The sequence below is a fragment of the Tubulanus polymorphus genome, chromosome 1, assembly GCF_964204645.1.
Source record: "Tubulanus polymorphus chromosome 1, tnTubPoly1.2, whole genome shotgun sequence".
In the NCBI taxonomy this organism is placed as follows: Eukaryota; Metazoa; Nemertea; class Palaeonemertea; order Tubulaniformes; family Tubulanidae; genus Tubulanus; species Tubulanus polymorphus.
The window spans coordinates 4,207,082-4,223,972 of record NC_134025.1 but is presented as its reverse complement, the minus strand read 5'-3'; the positions used below and the strand labels follow the sequence as shown (position 1 = coordinate 4,223,972).

General features: G+C 35.9%; 4 protein-coding genes across 8 annotated transcripts; 2 read left to right on the top strand and 2 right to left on the bottom strand.

The window, feature by feature from the left end:
- The first annotated feature begins 218 nt into the window (after nt 1-218).
- LOC141909978 (uncharacterized) lies at nt 219-1,084 on the top strand. 2 transcript variants are annotated; one of them, XM_074800670.1, is made up of 4 exons: nt 219-446; nt 532-600; nt 705-868; nt 950-1,084. In XM_074800670.1, the coding sequence occupies exons 1-4, from the start codon at nt 269-271 to the stop codon at nt 995-997; spliced, it is 459 nt and encodes a 152-aa protein (XP_074656771.1). In that variant the 5' UTR covers nt 219-268; the 3' UTR covers nt 998-1,084. The 2 variants fall into 2 exon arrangements, with proteins under 2 accessions (XP_074656771.1, XP_074656778.1); XM_074800677.1 differs by having other exon boundaries at nt 958-1,010.
- Nucleotides 1,062-7,543, bottom strand: LOC141909949 (2-oxoadipate dehydrogenase complex component E1-like). Of its 4 annotated transcripts, XM_074800637.1 has the most exons (24): nt 7,292-7,543; nt 7,118-7,204; nt 6,218-6,326; nt 5,969-6,143; nt 5,773-5,880; nt 5,576-5,687; nt 5,404-5,501; nt 5,215-5,278; nt 5,062-5,135; nt 4,826-4,969; nt 4,629-4,744; nt 4,459-4,534; nt 4,192-4,383; nt 4,014-4,115; nt 3,799-3,930; nt 3,595-3,715; nt 3,378-3,517; nt 3,127-3,283; nt 2,952-3,052; nt 2,755-2,856; nt 2,429-2,674; nt 2,278-2,341; nt 2,107-2,192; nt 1,062-2,025 (listed from the first exon to the last, which is right to left on the bottom strand). In XM_074800637.1, the coding sequence occupies exons 1-24, from the start codon at nt 7,458-7,460 to the stop codon at nt 1,918-1,920; spliced, it is 2,883 nt and encodes a 960-aa protein (XP_074656738.1). In that variant the 5' UTR covers nt 7,461-7,543; the 3' UTR covers nt 1,062-1,917. The 4 variants fall into 4 exon arrangements, with proteins under 4 accessions (XP_074656738.1, XP_074656752.1, XP_074656745.1 ...); XM_074800651.1 differs by lacking the exon at nt 5,969-6,143 and having other exon boundaries at nt 6,205-6,326; XM_074800644.1 differs by lacking the exon at nt 7,118-7,204.
- A 241-nt stretch (nt 7,544-7,784) lies between these two features.
- LOC141914544 (RNA polymerase-associated protein RTF1 homolog) lies at nt 7,785-13,218 on the top strand. Its single transcript, XM_074805767.1, has 15 exons — nt 7,785-7,922; nt 8,573-8,683; nt 8,796-8,931; nt 9,030-9,246; nt 9,341-9,582; nt 9,672-9,828; nt 9,922-10,017; nt 10,104-10,194; nt 10,268-10,546; nt 10,642-10,719; nt 10,813-10,934; nt 11,025-11,160; nt 11,249-11,353; nt 11,435-11,585; nt 11,673-13,218. Exons 1-15 carry the CDS (start codon nt 7,848-7,850, stop codon nt 11,777-11,779), a joined length of 2,103 nt encoding a protein of 700 aa, XP_074661868.1. The 5' UTR covers nt 7,785-7,847; the 3' UTR covers nt 11,780-13,218.
- Nucleotides 13,219-13,669: 451 nt separating this feature from the next.
- Nucleotides 13,670-16,888, bottom strand: LOC141907226 (intraflagellar transport protein 57 homolog). The gene is made up of 9 exons (XM_074796810.1): nt 16,836-16,888; nt 15,649-15,816; nt 15,406-15,568; nt 15,209-15,327; nt 14,952-15,123; nt 14,739-14,858; nt 14,388-14,654; nt 14,239-14,305; nt 13,670-14,128 (listed from the first exon to the last, which is right to left on the bottom strand). Exons 2-9 carry the CDS (start codon nt 15,807-15,809, stop codon nt 13,956-13,958), a joined length of 1,242 nt encoding a protein of 413 aa, XP_074652911.1. The 5' UTR covers nt 15,810-15,816; nt 16,836-16,888; the 3' UTR covers nt 13,670-13,955.
- Nucleotides 16,889-16,891: the final 3 nt, after the last annotated feature.

Sequence of the window (16,891 nt, the reverse complement as noted above, 5' to 3'; positions counted from 1 at the left end):
AATTAAAATAATTTATAGACAATGTACAGAGAAGGGTAAATGCGTTAACTGCATATTCCAAGAACAGAAAATTGCTAGCCCGCGATGCATTAGTTCACACAAAATCCGTTAGAGGACCGTATGGTGCTGCCACTTTGTCACGCGCGGGTTAATTTGACACGAAATAAGCCTAATCCGCGTTTTACCTTCAAATGCTGTCAAAAGTTAGCATAATTACCGAAAGATTTGAATTTTGTTCGATAATTTATAATTTTCAGACAGATCGAGCATGTCAGCGATTATAAGACTTAATACTTCAACTTATAATCATTCTGCTGATAATGAAACTAAACTACAGTCTATACCGTGTAATATTGAAATGAATGGTCCAGCAAATGTTGGTAATTATTTCGATGATGTAATCAAAGAGCTGAATTCATCATCATCCTCTCATCAGAATGAATCAGGTTAGTGTTGCAGTCTGTTTGTGGTCGATTCTGTAGAGTAATTGAAAGCGCCCGCTCATAAACTTTATGTTAAATTATCATTTAGAAGTGATAGGAGTTTTCAGGGGACATCCGTTAAGGGGACAAGAAATCTCGGTGCCATCAGAGTATAAAGGTATTCATCACTCAGTAAAGTAAAACAACATTCCCGACTGGAGGACAATCTGCACATGTTCGCCTTGATTCTGATTCTATGTGAACTCTTTCAATTTATTGCAGGCTTAGTGATCACTGAACCACGACCTACTTTAACAGACGAAGAGGACAGACAATTTATAATCTCAAAAACATTCGATAAATTTACACACTGGAATTGGGATACGCAACCAACGAATCAGGACAAGATACATAAAGCATTAGAATGGGCGAATATTGCAGAGAGTGTAAGCAGAATATTCCCAGGCCTAATATTTAATTATTGTGTCATTTGTACTTGTAGTTAATGTATATGGTTTTAATTTTAGGTACACAGTCCATTAACTGTGGAAGATTGTAAACTCTCGAACGCATGAAATCTCACCGACAAACTCCACAAATTATTTTAATTGCATTTCAAAAACTAGTTCGAATAAAATCTGATGTATTTGTAAAACATTTGCTATATTCTATAAACTTCAGTTTCGTTTGTTACATCACATCTGCACATCATTCAAACACGACCAACAGACAGGGCCAAATTCGGTTTTCGTATCTAGTCGACTAGTGGTCGGAACTAATAACCGAATGCACTTGATTTTTGAACTATTTCCGGAATATAGTTCCGACTAACGGACATTCGGTTTCGTTTAGTTCGACTATAGTCGACTAACTCAGATAACCGAAGGTGGCCCTGCCTAGCGAGTCATCATTAAAGCTAATTAACAGGTCCGGTTAGATCATTACTTCCTAGCGATTAGATCACTAAGTTCAAACATGATAAATAATTGTGAAATATCAAGCGTTATAAACGGGCAATTTCAAGGCAGGTTACGATAGCTTTCCAACCAGAATTAGTTTAAGTGTTTTGACTAGAATAAATTCTATTCTGGAATACGTTTAATCGAGACCCTGCCTCTATGGTACTCTATGATATGAAATAACAGCTGCTTATCAACTTTCAAATGGAATGTAAAAATATTCAAACAAATGTTGAATTACTGTATTGCTATGCAACTTAACTTAAAATATTACAAAAATCAAAACTAAATGAAACAATTTTCGTTGTTAGCACATATTGTTACAAATGATAAGTCAGTGTAGCCCACATTTGTTGTAAGCACATAATGTAACAATTGATTTTATCACATAGAGTAACATGATGAAAAATTCTTGAAATTTTGCTGAATAATTCAGTGGTACCAAAAATACATTAAAAGGATGTTATGTATTTAACACTTTATGTATTTTTGGTGGCATAGATAATTCTAATCGGTAATTCACTCCATTTGTATCATCACGATCTTTCGAAAGGCTTCTGTACAGCATACTCTGCTTCCTGTTTATGAACGTGTCCGATTCCAACAGCCGGCATTCCAAGCACATCACGACCAACGTATTTCAACTTCAAAATACAAAGAAAGAGGGATGATTAAACATTTTGTTGAATAATTATATCAGGTTTCATAATATCAAATTCACTCACTCTGATTCCAACAATATTCTCAAATCTAGGCTTTACGAAGAACCAAGCACCCATATTTCGATGTTCTTCCTGACTCCACACGAATTCTGCAATAGATAAAAGTATAAGTTCAGTTACAATTTATTCTTAAATATCCCGAGTCAATACATCAATATCCTAATTAACTATCACCTGTTGCATTTGGATATTTATTGATGATATTTTTGGCTGCTTCAGCGGGAAATGGACACAGTTCCTGCGTAATAGATAAAATACAAGTTGCGTGTAAGAAGAGACAGATTCTATACTACATGAGATCACTAGCAACGATGATTACTGGTACCTCTATTCTAATTATGGCAGTATCTTCAATATTTCGGGCAGCTCTCTCTTTCTGAAGGGCATAGAAATGTTTTCCGCAACAGATAATAATTCGGCTGACCTTAGCTGGTTGTACAGACATGTCATCGATGACTGGTTGAAATGATGTACCCGGTGCCATATCGGTCAAACTAGAACTAGCAGCTGACATTCGCAGGATCATTTTCGGTGACGACACGATAAGAGGCTTTCTAAAATTACGTATCATCTGCAAAATAATATAAATTCTGATGGTGTTATGCGTGAACTAGATAGATGGTACAAAAAATCCGTGGAAGGATCTCCTACCTGTCTACGTAGCAAATGGAAATACTGAGCAGAAGTTGTTGGATTCACTATCTGAATATTTACATCATCACCATCAACACCATCTTCTTTACTATCACACATCTGGAAATTCGAACGAACGAAATCTAGCTCTCTATACAAAACCGAAAAATTTCAGTGCTTTTTCGTTTCATTATGAATTGACGTATGGTACTTACAACAAGGAATCTTTCCAAGCGACAAGAAGAATGTTCAGGTCCTGCTCCATCCATACCATTTGGTAGTAACATGACTAGTCCGGATTGTAAAAGCCATTTATCTGTAATCAATCATTAATTTTCATTGCAAAACATGCATGCAGCATATCAAACCCAATGTTCAGCGCAAACTTACTTTCTCCAGCTGTAACATATGTGTCAATAATAGGCTGAGCCCCATTAAAAAAGTCTCCGAACTGAGCCTCCCAGATCGCCAATGTGTTGGGATCATCAATGCTTAGGCCATACTCAAATCCTAATACAGCTTCCTCCGAAAGCGCACTATTTGCCACCTGGAAAATTCAAATCAGGTAAACCCATTATATGAATTTTGTTACTCATTTCTGGTTTCTGCTGTTTGATGAACATTTTATAGCTACATTATACCTCAATAAATGCAGACTGTTTGTCGTGCATGTGGTTCAAAGGTACATAGATTTGATCCTTCTTCTGGTCAACGAGCATACAATGTCTATGGCTAAAAGTTCCTCTTCCAACATCTTGGCCAGATATTCGTACACCATAACCTAAACATCACATCATCAAGAGATAGTGATCAATCTGGAGAGCAAACTATCCACGATTCTAATGAAATATGTCCTACCTTGATGAAGTAATGAACCCATAGCTAAAGCTTCTCCAGTCGCCCAGTCTAATTCAGTTCCCGATTCTAACCGCTGAACTCTGCGTTCGATGTGAGTTTTAATCAAAGTTGGATGGACTGTCTGTTCGTAAAGACAGGACAAATATCAGTAAGAACATTTCTAAAGGATAATAACATCAGTTATAGAATTTACGAATCATTTACCACATCATCTGGAACAGCGACAGATTTAGCACCAACATATTTTAGGAGATCTGTAGGAACACCGGTATCCCAACGACTAATAGTGTTAGGGGCTTGAACTAATCCTTTCCATTGAGCTTCCAAATGATTTGCCTAAATTCAAACAAATGTCTATTTTCAGATTTGCATCGTATATATAGCTCAAATATGAGAAAGTATTAGGAATGAATACAAACTTTAGGCGTGTAATTATCCATTTTCTTTATTTCATTATTAAGCTGTTCTTGCCAGTCTTTCACGTAACTCTGTAACTCTTCTCCATCGCACAGATTTTCATGCTTTAATGAAAGATGATACGAGGATGCAACAATCATTGAAACTCTCTCATAATTACTTATAGTGGTGAGCACTTACTACTATTTTCTCTGAATACAAGGCAGGTATACTCGGTCTGTTGTTAATAACCTCGTACATCAGGGGCTGGGTAAAGGATGGATCATCGAGTTCATTATGACCCCAGCGTCGGAAGCAGACTAGGTCAATAATTACATCTTTCTTGAATGTCTGACGGTACTCCATAGCAAGTCGAGTCGCTCTTAAAACATTCTGTCAGCAGAATTTCAGCTTTAAATCACAGGGTTACACAAAGTATAAAATATTACGGTATATTGTGTACTTTACCTCTGGATAATCTGCATTCACATGTAGTACTGGACAAGCGATCATTTTCCCGACATCACTGCAGTAATGGAATGACCTGCAGTTCAAATAAACGGCGTAAATGTTTGATTTTCTTCAGCACTTTTTCGATCATAGAACTATGAATGAATAACACAATTACAGTACATTACCTTCCTCTCTCAGGTTCTGTAGTAAACCCTAGTTGATTGTTAACTATCAAATGTATGCTGCCACCAATTCGGAAATGTGGGGTGTAAGCCAATGTAAATGTCTCGGGAACAATGCCCTGAATAATAGACCATTCAAAGTAAAACTTCTGCACAACAGGTCTGAGGATGAAGGATATGAAGTTATAGATGTAATTTACCTGACCAGTAAATGATGCATCACCGTGAACTTGTAGACAAAGTGCTTTATCACCGAGATGCACATCAGTGTCATTATTATAATCTCCATCATGTAATCGTTTCTGGCGACTTCTAGTTTTTCCTACCGCTACTGGATTGTTCGCCTGAAAAGGTATCAAACCGTTTGGCATTAAATAGCAATAAAAGGATGAATCTCGGTAAGCATTGAAATAAGTAAAGCCTGTACTCCTCTTACCTCTAAATGTGAAGGGTTTGGTATTAATGATACATGAACGTCTTTTTCACCATATTTCAGATTAATGGAAGTATCTGAATAACATACAAAACGAACGTATAAAAGCCGATTAGATACACTACGTCTCTTCACAGGTTTGATGAAAATACTAACGTAAATGTGACAGAACATCACCAGCGCCCTTGACCCCTGGAGGAAATTCACTCAAACCTTTCATCTGTAACATATTTTCACCGATGCATGAAAACTAGCTCTCAGAATCTTCAGTGCTTTAGGGATTGTAACGTTCGTTAGCGAATCCTTCATAATAGTGGTACATTCATTTCGTATTGCATTACTTACCTTTCTCAACATGACAGCAATCGGAAAATCGAGCATACAAGTCAACAGGTTATTTCTTCCTCGATGAGGCATACATGCCACTATATCCTTTACCCCCACTAGAAGGAAAATATTATACGATAATCATACTCAAAAATAGAGTCATATGAGGTCAGAAAACAGTCCAACTTACTTTCAGCAGCAGACGCGAAAACCTCATCAAACACAGCCATCATACTTTCAGCTCCTTCTCCACCATATCGTTTAACGGTAGTAAATTTACTGGCCAGAAAATGATCAAAACCCTACAAAACAGCAGACATCAATATCTTAAATCATGTTCCAAGACAAATTCCGTATATAAAACCTGATGAATTCAGACATTATTACCTCACATTTAAGCATCAGTTTCGCTAATTCGACTTTCCGTTCTGCCAATATCGGAACAGAATGCAGATTTTCAAACCTTTCAGCAAACCAAGTTCTTTCATCCATTTCCTTCAATAAAACATGTCACGTCATAGACTGAATCATGGTAAACATTGAATCAAATTAAGTTAGGTAATTGAAAATAAAAATGGCTCACTATTAAATGCTGGAATTCTGCTCCAATAACTCCGCAGTATATATTCTCCAGTTCATTGACTAGTTCTGCACACGTTGCATTCGTTAATTCAGAATGAAGAATTCCTTTGACATTGAACGATGCAGGGGACTGTACAGATAAGCCGTATAATTCTGGCTTTAATTCTGGTGCTGGTCTGTAAGTGTAAATGGCCATTTAAAAACATTTTACAGCAGAGTATTTTTGGTATAGCTTACAATTTTTACTGACTGTGATTTCATGATTCCTAATGGATCAATCTTAGCCTTTTTATGTCCATATTCTCTGTAAGCTTGTACCAGGCGTATGACATGTGCGTTATCAATGAGATCAACATTCACTGAAATCAAAAATCAAGTTCTTCGTCAATCATCCATAGATTGGACCAAAAATCATTGCACTTAAGTCTACATGTTAAGAAAATGCTTCTAAACATAGATAATTCTGTAAGCTAAATGCGCTCATCTGTAATGAATAATGGACAGTAAGAAAAAATCTATATAATTCACCTATATATATATATGTATACATATATATAAAAATACTGCATTATTAGTAATTTCATTACACAATAGGCGCTTTTACGAAACTGAATCTTTGTAAATCGATTTAAGTTTCACGTTTACGGCCCGCGGTTTAGTGAATCGGGTTTAATAAATCCAATTGTTTATGGACGCGGTTTAGTAAACTGATTTATTAAATCGACTAACTTGCTCGGCCAGCAAATTAGTAGCGATTTAGTCAGTGAAATCCAACATGGCGTCCTCTTCGACCGAGGGCTTAAGACATCTATCGCAGACCATCATCTATCAATAATTCGGTCACCATTGACGCCCATTTTCTTTTGAATCGCGACCTTTAAATTGATAAATTGATAAATTTGACTCATTTACGAAAAACGATTCGATTTACTAAACCTTTTGTTTTCCGACATCGAATCAGATTTAGCTAAACCGAATCAGATTCAATTTCGTAAAAGCGCCTATAGAAGTTTAAATCAAAATACAAACAAATATTCTGAATCTGGTGCAAGCAGAAAACTTCAAATCATGCTGAAAAATAGATAGCTTACTAAGAAATAACTAATTATGTGGAGTAACATTCATGGAAAACAACTTTCAACAAAAATACCTGAATTTTCAGATTTTTTGCGTCGCCCTTGGTCGTGGAAAAATAATTTTTTCCACCAGGACATTGGTCGATGATCATCCTCTTCAACTATTAGAAATAAAGCACCCACTCTAGCATATAAGATAGATACCAAAATGAAAGATACATGTAGTGCAATTCAACTTAGCAACTCACCATTGTCTGTATTGGATGATTCCAGATTAGAGACGGATCTCGCAGATTTGTCATTCTTGAACCCAAATACACCTTCATCCGAATGATAACTTCGTAAACAGCGGCGCCCGGCCACTTTAGACGCGCACTTTATTATCTTATTAGTTAACTGTACTTGATGTCGGAACATTTTGAGGTGTTACACATTAAAATTAGTTTAAATAGGATTAAATAGGTGACTTTTGAGACTGAATTTTCATTTCAATAAGTGTGTCATTCGTAGGTACGGGCTGAATATCTAATGGCGAAACTTCATTTCACCATATAAAAATTAAATACATACAATTATGATATACTTACATTGAAATAAGTTAGTTTAGAACATTTTTTAATATTTTAGAAATCTTTATTTACGAGAAATAATGCCTAACAATGTTTGTATTAGTGACCGAATTAGCGAATCGGAAACGCTAGCATTATTCACTCCGACGATATTTCAATTTAGTTCGGGAAGGCTCGAAGGCTCGCGGCGGATGAAATTTGCTGCTCGTAATTTACCCTAAATTTTACCCCGAAAATGAAGCGAAAGAAGAGTAGAGCCCTTATTGATTCTGATACTGATAGTAGTGAAAGTGATGCTGATCTTGAAGAGGTAGTTGAAACGACTTAATCGTGTGTTTCGAAGTCGTTTTAATGTCGCCTAATATGACTTCTTCTTGATGGAAAAATCGATTCCCTGCTTACTTCTCACTACACAACTTATACTGTGTAATAATGTATGGCGGAAAATCCCAGAAAGATTAGAAAATCTATCAGAAGATCTTATTGTGAGAATGAAATGGTCCAGTCTCTCAGTAAACTACAAAATTACTAGCGTACAAGCCCTCTTCAGCCCCTGGCCTAAAATTTTAAAAGAAATGCATCTCCTTAATCATGTAGTGATGGCCCCCATTGTCTGGTGATTCAAGAAAATGAATCCTGACATGATGGGGCCTATATCTATAATCCAGACAGTCCAAGCAACGGAAAAGTTTATGATACACCGATGAATCTTCTGTGCCTTTTGGCTTCAGGCACTACATATAGCCTACCGCCATGAATGAACAACCTTCAAAACCCTGTAGAACATGTAGACTAACAGAGCCTAAGTACGGGCAAATCAACTAAATCTCTATAACCAGGAAATATTCCTAAATCATGTCTCTTATGAATTTTAAGAACGTGCAATTCCTATAAAACAGCTTAAAATTCTTAATTTTGTCGCTGTATCTGATAATGAAATAATGATGTTTGTCGTTGTAGGATTTGAAGGCGTTAGCAAAGCGCAAACGTTCTTCAGAACCAGAACCAGAACAATCTAGCCAACAAGAAGATGATGACTCGGCATCAGCTACATCTGAGAGTGATGATGAGGTCTGTGGTAGCTTGCATTGAAGCAATAGATGCTTGAAAATTTAATATCTACCTTCCAAATCCAGAATATGCTTGGCCGAATCCAAAATTCTGAATTTTGTGTCCCTTTTAGTGGACTGGTGATGGTAAAGCTAGCAAAAAGAAGAAGGCTAAAGCCGGAAAACGTCAAAAGAAGAAAACAAAAATTGCCTCATCGGACAGCGAGGCAGAGCCAGAAAAACCTGAACCTCATTCTGAACCAGAAGAAGGTAGATATATAAGTAAAACAACTTATCAGAAGAATGAAAAACGAAAAAAGAATGAAAAGAATGAGATGGTTATCAATGTCCCAATTTATGAATTTCAGGAGAAATCTCTGATTCTGGTAGCGAAAAATCAGTCCAGAAATCGGAGGCTGAAAGCAGCGATGATTCGGACAGTGGACCTGAAGAGTTTCATGACGGATATGACGAGAATTTGATGGGAGACGAAGAAGACAGGCGTATGCTGGAACATATGACCGAGAAAGAGAGAGAACAAGAGTTATTCAATCGAATAGAAAAACGTGAAGTCCTCAAAACCAGGTGAATATATGCTACAATGTATGAGAGGAGGAAAATACATTTATTACAATCTTTAGTCTTGATTAAGACAGTGAGGATTGTTATAATTGCTTAGGTTTGAAATCGAAAAGAAACTGAGACAAGCGAAGAAGAAGGAACAAAAGAAGAAGGAAAAAGAGAAAAAGAAGCACAAGATCGCATCGCCAATTCCAAATTATCTGAAGCCATCAACTCCTGTTAGTCAACGTAGTGCTGAACGACGTCAAACTGTTGAGGATAAGAAAGATTTGAAAAAATCGGCGTTCCAAGATTTGAAAGCTAGACGAGAAGAAAAAGAGAAGAAAATCAAGTTGTTAGGTTGGTAAAATCATTCATTCAATCGTACTGACATACCGATAACAAGGTACGTCTCAAATAGAAAATTGAATTTGAATTCCACTTTACAGAAGAACAAAAGAAGAAACAGGTTCTGAAAGCGAGTGATGTTTATTCGGACGATGATGAGGATGATGAAAGTGAAGATGAAGTGAAATCGCGAGGCAAATCAGACTCGGAATCAAGTGAAAGAAATTCATATCGTTCCAGATCTGATTCAGAAGACGAGTATGTATATTATGATTTTGCCTTTCGAATATTAAAAAAAGATTAAATTTGAAGTTTCCTCGTGAAAGCATCGTATTGATTTTCTCTATTTAGTTCTGATACGGAAGCAAGGCGGCCGAAAAAACAACAAATCATCACTGCTAAAGAAGAGCTTGGAAGGGTTAGATTATCACGATTCAAATTAGAAAAGTGAGTTTTGTTTATGCAGCAAATCTAAGGACAGAATCTTTAAGTATCAAGTAGTTGGAATATACTTTTTATTTGTATATATTTAGGTGGTGCCACATGCCATTCTTTGGTCAAACTATCAATGGTTGCTATGTACGAATAGGAATCGGGAATCATGAAGGCAAATCTGTTTATAGAGTAAGTTGTATTCAAAATTATTGTTATTCAATACAGATACAGAGAGGTCAATAGTTGACTCTTCTTATTTAAGGTGGCAGAAATTATTGAAGTTGTTGAGACAGGAAAAGTGTACAAACTGAATAATACAACCACAAATAAAGGACTTCGCTTGCGTCACGCCAATGCTGAGCGAGTTTATCGGCTGGAATTTGTATCAAATCAGGATTTTACTGAGACCGAATTTTTCAAATGGAAAACAGCGATGATGCTCGGTGGATTACAGCTGCCCACTATTCAGGAAATAGAACAAAAAGAAAAAGATATTCAAAGAGCAATCAATTATAAATTCAATGAAGATGATATTGACAGGGTAACTTCATTCTTTTTCAGTAGTTCATCTTATTCTAATCAACATAGGTTTTTCTTTTTCATCGAATATACGATTGATTTTTACTCCAATGACAGATTGTCAGCGAAAAGAAGAAATTCAAAAAGAATCCGCACAACTATGCCATGCAAAAAACTCACTTGATAAAAACGAAGGTAAAAAATTGAAAATTACAAGAATCTTTTTCAAGCAGGCAAAATTTCTCTCTGTACGCAGAATATACATTTTCTTTTTGTATTCATTTTCAGGAAATGGCTGAAATAACTGGTGATGATGATAAACTTCAAGAAGCGAAAAGAGAACTGGATGAATTAGAAGAGAGAGCAAAAGAATTAGACAGGAGACGAACGAGTAATATCAACTCAATCAGGTTTGTATATTATATCTCAAATATTTGTGTTGACAAATTTTTCACATACCCTTTTTGACCATTTCTTGAACCTTTATTCGTTTTCTGCAGTTTTATAAATCAGAGAAATCGACAACGAAACATCGTGGAAGCCGAAGATGCATTCAAACGAGAAATAGCCGAAATGAAAAATGCTAAAGCTGATCCATTTACGCGAAGACATACACGGCCGACAATGGTGACCAAGGTAAGGGACAATCAATATCTTAATTTCGTTAGAATATTGTGATGGACGTTGAATTTTGTGTTTTGTGTAACTCATTTTCTTCAAATAGGGAAATAAAGATATGAAACCATCGCCAGTCGCTGCACAACCTCGGGTGAAAAACCCTGAAACAAATGTTCCTGTAATACCCGTTCCAACTGCTCCACCTTTAAAAGTGAGTTCATTATATTCAGATCAAACTGATTGAAAACATAAGGGAAAGATTAACACGCAAATATGAATATCTTTTATTTAGAATCTTTTTGGCGATGATGATGATGATGATGATGATGACGATGAGGAAACTCCGGCCAAAAAGAGCAAAAAAGACTCATTACAAAAACAAGAAGATCTTTTTGATGTGCATAATTTTGACATCACAATAAATCTAGATGTTCCTGTATCAAGTATGTTTTATAATGCATTCATTTTTGAATCACGTTTGATCCTTGAATAAGAAATTCAAATTCTAAATGTCTTTGTTATCGTTTCAGATACACCTATTTCTATGGCATCAAACCCTCCTCCATTTACGAAAGATTCAGCTCCAAGACGATCTTTAAACCTGGAAGCTTATAAAAAGCGACGAGGACTCATATGATTAGACCATGCATTTTGTATGAGTAATTATTATAAAATCATTGTTGGATGGTTTGTGAATGTGTTAGATGGAAGCGTGAGAGTTTTTTATGAACTTAAACTGTAGAATTAACTGATCTCTTGAAGTCTGACTTGTTACAGTAGTTGTATGTGTAAGATCATTGCAATTTTGTATATTATTTCCGAGTCTGAGATACAGTAATTATTAAGCTATTTATTTCATGTTTCATATCTGACATATTAGCTAATACTGAGAACATGCCTTTTGTTTAAAGTATGTAATCGTTTTGGCATTCTTTTAATTTAGGCATGATTATTTCTCATCGTTTAGACTAAAACTGAGATTAATCTTGGATGTCTTTCAATGATGCCAATTGTTAGATTTACCATCCAAACACTTGCTTTCCGTTTTCTTTTCCACTTAACATGAGTGCGCTACGATATACCTCCAGTCAGTCTCATTAAGTTTAAAGGTGCTTATATTGCCTATATATGTATCATCCTTGTTCTTCAGTATGTGTACACTTTATTTGACTTGAACCTTTGCTAGTAGTCTTAAGTGCTTATCAGGAGAGATTGTAATTGTAAATTGTATTGTGAGTTTTTGCAATATTTAAACAAAAATTACATACTGTACGTATAGTGAATTTTACTTGTAGATATTTCTTGTATGAAATTCATAAATTGTCAATGAATTTTTATATCTATGGAGAGACTGGCCAGTGCTACTAACCTCAAATCACACGCTATTCTATGAAAGATTCTTGAATCATTCGGAATAAGAAATTGACTATGGTGTTCTCAAAAACCCATTGTACTAGAACGTGTTGTATGTATGACAGTGTATGTATCATTTGTGATTTAGTAGTTACTATTGCTTCCGTATTCGTCTTCTATTGAGCATCATCAGGGAAAAAAGTAAATCAAACTGATTATAACTTGATTTGAACTCCATCTGATTAATGATTAATGAATGAGTTACGAACATATTCAAGGTTTGATTCATTCATTTACTGGGTATACAAAGGTGTGCAAAATATGTTTCAATTCATGGAAATTGACACTTTCTCTGTTCTTTATGTATCAAATGATGTGAATTTTCATTTATCTCAAGTTTTCTATGCATTTTATACAAATAATGAATAAATGAGCTGACCCATCCCCCGCCCCCCCCCTCCTCATATAACAACAATGTACACTTAAGTTAGAACAATAGTTCAGGAACACATAGTAAATTTGGTTTCTCTTATGCATGTTATGGCTGTAAAAACGAGAGCCATTTAAATGTTGATGTTCAGAGCCAAAGAACATCAAACTAGTGAAAAATTGAATTATCACTATAAACATAGGCAGCTAAAAAATAAAAACAACTTGTATGATAGGCTGGCCACTGCTCTGATCTAGGTTACGATGTATCCGAGTATGGTTGATAATTGTAAATAAAGTGTTTATTCTGTAAATTTCATGACACATTTTGTTGTTCTTCAATGGCAATTGGTCCTGGCTTGGCCCTTTATAGGGAATGTATGATGTAAGAGCATCCATTGTCAAAGCAATTTCTTCCATCTCTATATAGCCATCAAGTTAGAATGATTATTCAATGGAACCTTGTTACCACGAACTTCAGGGGACCAGAAAATGCGTTATAATCGCTAGTTCGTTATATCCAGTACTTTTCGGGATCAAGATCTAGGTTTGTAATCACAAGAATCGTAACATCTGAAGTGGTCATAATGAGATTTCCACTGCAGAGGAAGGAGACCGACAAAACCAGAAGGAAAAGTTATTGCTTCATCCTGAAGTTATGATTGTGGTTATTAATAAGCCTGTATCATTGAAGAACTCAATATGTCAATTGATAAATCTTTTATTTCAAAACTAATACAGCACATGTGTATAAGTTAACTTGTGGACGGAAAAAAAATAATCTTTATTACGTGGTTCTTTGTGTATAAAGACAATGTGGACATTTCAACTAAGTACAATGTACGAACAACTGAAATTCAAAGCAATTACACTACCGGGTGCTACATTAAAACAAATTAGATTTGAAGCATGGCAGTTTAAATTCAGTCCTTTTGACAATGCAGGGAAAAAATTCCCCATCATCACATCCTCCTTGTGTCACAGGTTTATTTATATCTCATAGTCTCGAAATTATCAGATCGAATTTCTAATCAGTAGGCTTTGATTTCGTATGGATCATCACCCGGTAGTTGACGCTGGTTCTCGGTTCTCTCTCGCATTTTAGCTTGCAGTAGAATATGTTCCAGTACACCGGTCCTGATATCCATTTGTGTAATTTCGCTTTTGATTTTAACTATCGCCTGTTTGATTTTAACTAGTGGAGCTGAAAATCAATGAGAATTTTTTTTGTAATAGCGATAGAGTTTTCCTAAATTGAGGTGTTATCGTATGATCTAATTTTGATTAATGAAGTGATATCTCATTTTATCTTACCCCCATCAGTCATACTGCTGCCTCTTTCTTCCATTTCTTGTTTCACTTTCTCCAGTTCTTCCGTAACCTGAGTAAATCAAACACGAATTAAGTATCACAATAATCTACAGATAACAAAGATCTGGCAGAGCCGAAAATTCCAAACAAACCTCTGCTAAAATGCGGGTACGTTCAGTAACTCCACCACTCCCTTGCCGATATCTCTCCTTAGTTTCTGCCAGTCGATCTTGCATGTGTCGAAACTCCTGCAGCGACTGTTCTAGTTGCGTGTTTATATATTTCTCTCGGCTGCCGATTTTTTCCAATGTTCGCGTGATTTCATCATGTAATTTATCCAAGTGCGTTTTAGTTTCGGTCAATGAAGTTTCAATACCTCCGGCGTGCTGGTGCATTTGTTCAACGTGGACTCTCCAATCCTGCAAATCAATCACAATCATCATCATTGCTTACTATTAAGAACCATGATTGGTTAAAAACGTGTTCCACCTATAACTACTCACCTTATTGTCGGTACGAATAGTCACTTTAAGTTGTGGTAAAATTCTTTCAACTTCTAATTTCCACTCAGCCGCATCTGTCGTTGAAAGTAGTATTTCTTCTGGTTTTGACGATTCTCCATCCTAAAAACCACAACCAATAACCAAGCATTTAAACACAACAGCAGCCAAGGGTTCTATTGTAAAAAAGGGTAATTTAAGGGATATTTATCATACCTGAGACTGTTTATTTTTCTTGAGACCATCTAAATCTAAAATTCTGGCTTCATCTTCGTATTCGTCCTCATCATCGGCTTGTTCGACTTCTTCAAGCGGTTTATTCAATTCTAACTCTGATTCATCATCGATTATATCTTCTTCGTCTGCCTCTTCCTCCGGATATGACGGCCTATTTCGAAAAAATTATCTTTCAATTAAGATTCTTACATTATACTTTATTTTCCAGCTCTTATCGATAATACGGAAGTTCGTACCTATTCCACATGAACATTGTGCTTTTCAGCGCTTCGTTCGCCAGCTTATCCAGGACTTCGATGCATTTCTCACCACATCCTTGTTTCAGTTTTGATGGAGGAAAGTCAACTGTATGTCCCTGTAACGAATTGAACAATATTCATAACAAATCATTTGAAAGGTGAGGTCAGTTCTAAAGACCGATTCGCAAACGTACGAATTGTCGTAATTCATCAAGAATGTTGGCTATCGTGGCATTTGGATCGTCATATTCTTGTGGTTGATCCATATGTTTTCCAGCTGTACGTAGAAGCCATGCCGCCAGTGATGTAAATGCATGGAACTGTTCACCTGGATTTGTGGCGATAGCAAAATAATGCCTGAAAAGACATTTAGATGAAAGTGAATCACATTCTTTAACTTATTGTTTTCAAAATAGCAGGCCTTAGTGATGACTTACCTGGAAAACGGTTTCATTCCAATCTGTCTTGAAAACGAAGATTCATAATTCAATAATTTCAATTTATCCAGTAATTCTTCCATAACAACGAACTGCATGTAAGCAGCTCCTGGACCACCCTCCTCACCATCATCATCTCCTCTTCTTCGTTCCTCAGACATCTGAATACTGAAAATAAAATGGTAATTTTTAGCCGTTGTTGGGCATGAAATTTCACGAATAATTCAAATTGGTATAAACAGTCAAGTTAGGTCTAGGACAGGTACCGGTATCCCAACCTTGACTATCTAATGTCTATTTATTAATGGATAAGACCTGTTTTTCTGGGATATTTTGCTTACTTTTTGGGATACATACCTCATTTATGTCTTAACAGAATGCCAAAAATCGCGGACAACAACTGAATATCCGATATATTTCCAGTTCTGTACCAATTAGATGCATTGGCAAAAAGACTCCTTAAGTCCAATTGAATGAGAGAGAAAATCCTCCATTTTGTGAAATTTCTTGAATTTTTACATTGTCACCATGCCTACGAAATGAAGTTATTTTTCTTGTGGGGTCTCAACAACTAAATCAGGGTGGCGTAGGCATGGTAACAATGTTCAAATCCAAGAAATTTGACAAAATGGAGGATTTTCTCTCTCATTCAATTGGACTAAAGGAGTCTTTTTGCCAATCCATCTAATTGGTACAGAACTGGAAATATATCGGATATTCAGTTGTTGTCCGCGATTTTTGGCATTCTGTTAAGACATTAATGAGGTATGTACCCCAAAAAGTAAGTAAAATATCCCAGAAAAACAGGTCTCATCAATTAATAAATAGACATTACTAGTAGTATCTATGCACTTCTGTCTCTGATGAAATAATTGTCAAATATGATGGATTACAGAATTCGGGTTCAATGAATATCCTATCTGAAGGGTCCGAAGCATAGTATCAACACTACTTCTCCAAAATGATTAAGGCCGGCCTATTTACTTGTAGGTAGAGGAGATTATACACAGACTAACCATAACAAATATTTTCAAACTTGACAACCAAGTTGAACACGCCAAAAACCTCTATTTCGTGTCTCTATTTTAGCCATAAATCACTCGGTATTCTAGATTTCATATATGTTTTAGAACAAGTGATTCCTGACATTGTTTACTGACTAGAAACCAGCATAAAGATGTATTTACCACTTAAGAATTCCTTTTCCCAGTTATTCGCTGATGAACATTCTTGCAGGAGGCAG

What these genes read in the sequence shown, in the direction of transcription:
- LOC141907226 (XM_074796810.1), bottom strand. Translation starts at nt 15,809, where the DNA reads ATGTCTGAGGAACGAAGAAGAGGAGATGATGATGGTGAGGAGGGTGGT. An exon ending in GGAATGAAACCGTTTTCCAG is followed by an intron (nt 15,569 to 15,648) that starts GTAAGTCATCAC and finishes ATGTCTTTTCAG; the next exon opens with GCATTATTTTGCTATCGCCA. An exon ending in TTGATGAATTACGACAATTC is followed by an intron (nt 15,328 to 15,405) that starts GTACGTTTGCGA and finishes AATTCGTTACAG; the next exon opens with GGACATACAGTTGACTTTCC.
- LOC141909949 (XM_074800637.1), bottom strand. Translation starts at nt 7,460, where the DNA reads ATGTTCCGACATCAAGTACAGTTAACTAATAAGATAATAAAGTGCGCG. An exon ending in TGAATGCAGATTATCCAGAG is followed by an intron (nt 4,384 to 4,458) that starts GTAAAGTACACA and finishes TTCTGCTGACAG; the next exon opens with AATGTTTTAAGAGCGACTCG. An exon ending in CTGCCATAATTAGAATAGAG is followed by an intron (nt 2,342 to 2,428) that starts GTACCAGTAATC and finishes TCTATTACGCAG; the next exon opens with GAACTGTGTCCATTTCCCGC.
- LOC141909978 (XM_074800670.1), top strand. Translation starts at nt 269, where the DNA reads ATGTCAGCGATTATAAGACTTAATACTTCAACTTATAATCATTCTGCT. An exon ending in CTCTCATCAGAATGAATCAG is followed by an intron (nt 447 to 531) that starts GTTAGTGTTGCA and finishes ATTATCATTTAG; the next exon opens with AAGTGATAGGAGTTTTCAGG. An exon ending in GGGCGAATATTGCAGAGAGT is followed by an intron (nt 869 to 949) that starts GTAAGCAGAATA and finishes TTTTAATTTTAG; the next exon opens with GTACACAGTCCATTAACTGT.
- LOC141914544 (XM_074805767.1), top strand. Translation starts at nt 7,848, where the DNA reads ATGAAGCGAAAGAAGAGTAGAGCCCTTATTGATTCTGATACTGATAGT. An exon ending in TCATTCTGAACCAGAAGAAG is followed by an intron (nt 8,932 to 9,029) that starts GTAGATATATAA and finishes TATGAATTTCAG; the next exon opens with GAGAAATCTCTGATTCTGGT. An exon ending in AAGGCAAATCTGTTTATAGA is followed by an intron (nt 10,195 to 10,267) that starts GTAAGTTGTATT and finishes TTCTTATTTAAG; the next exon opens with GTGGCAGAAATTATTGAAGT.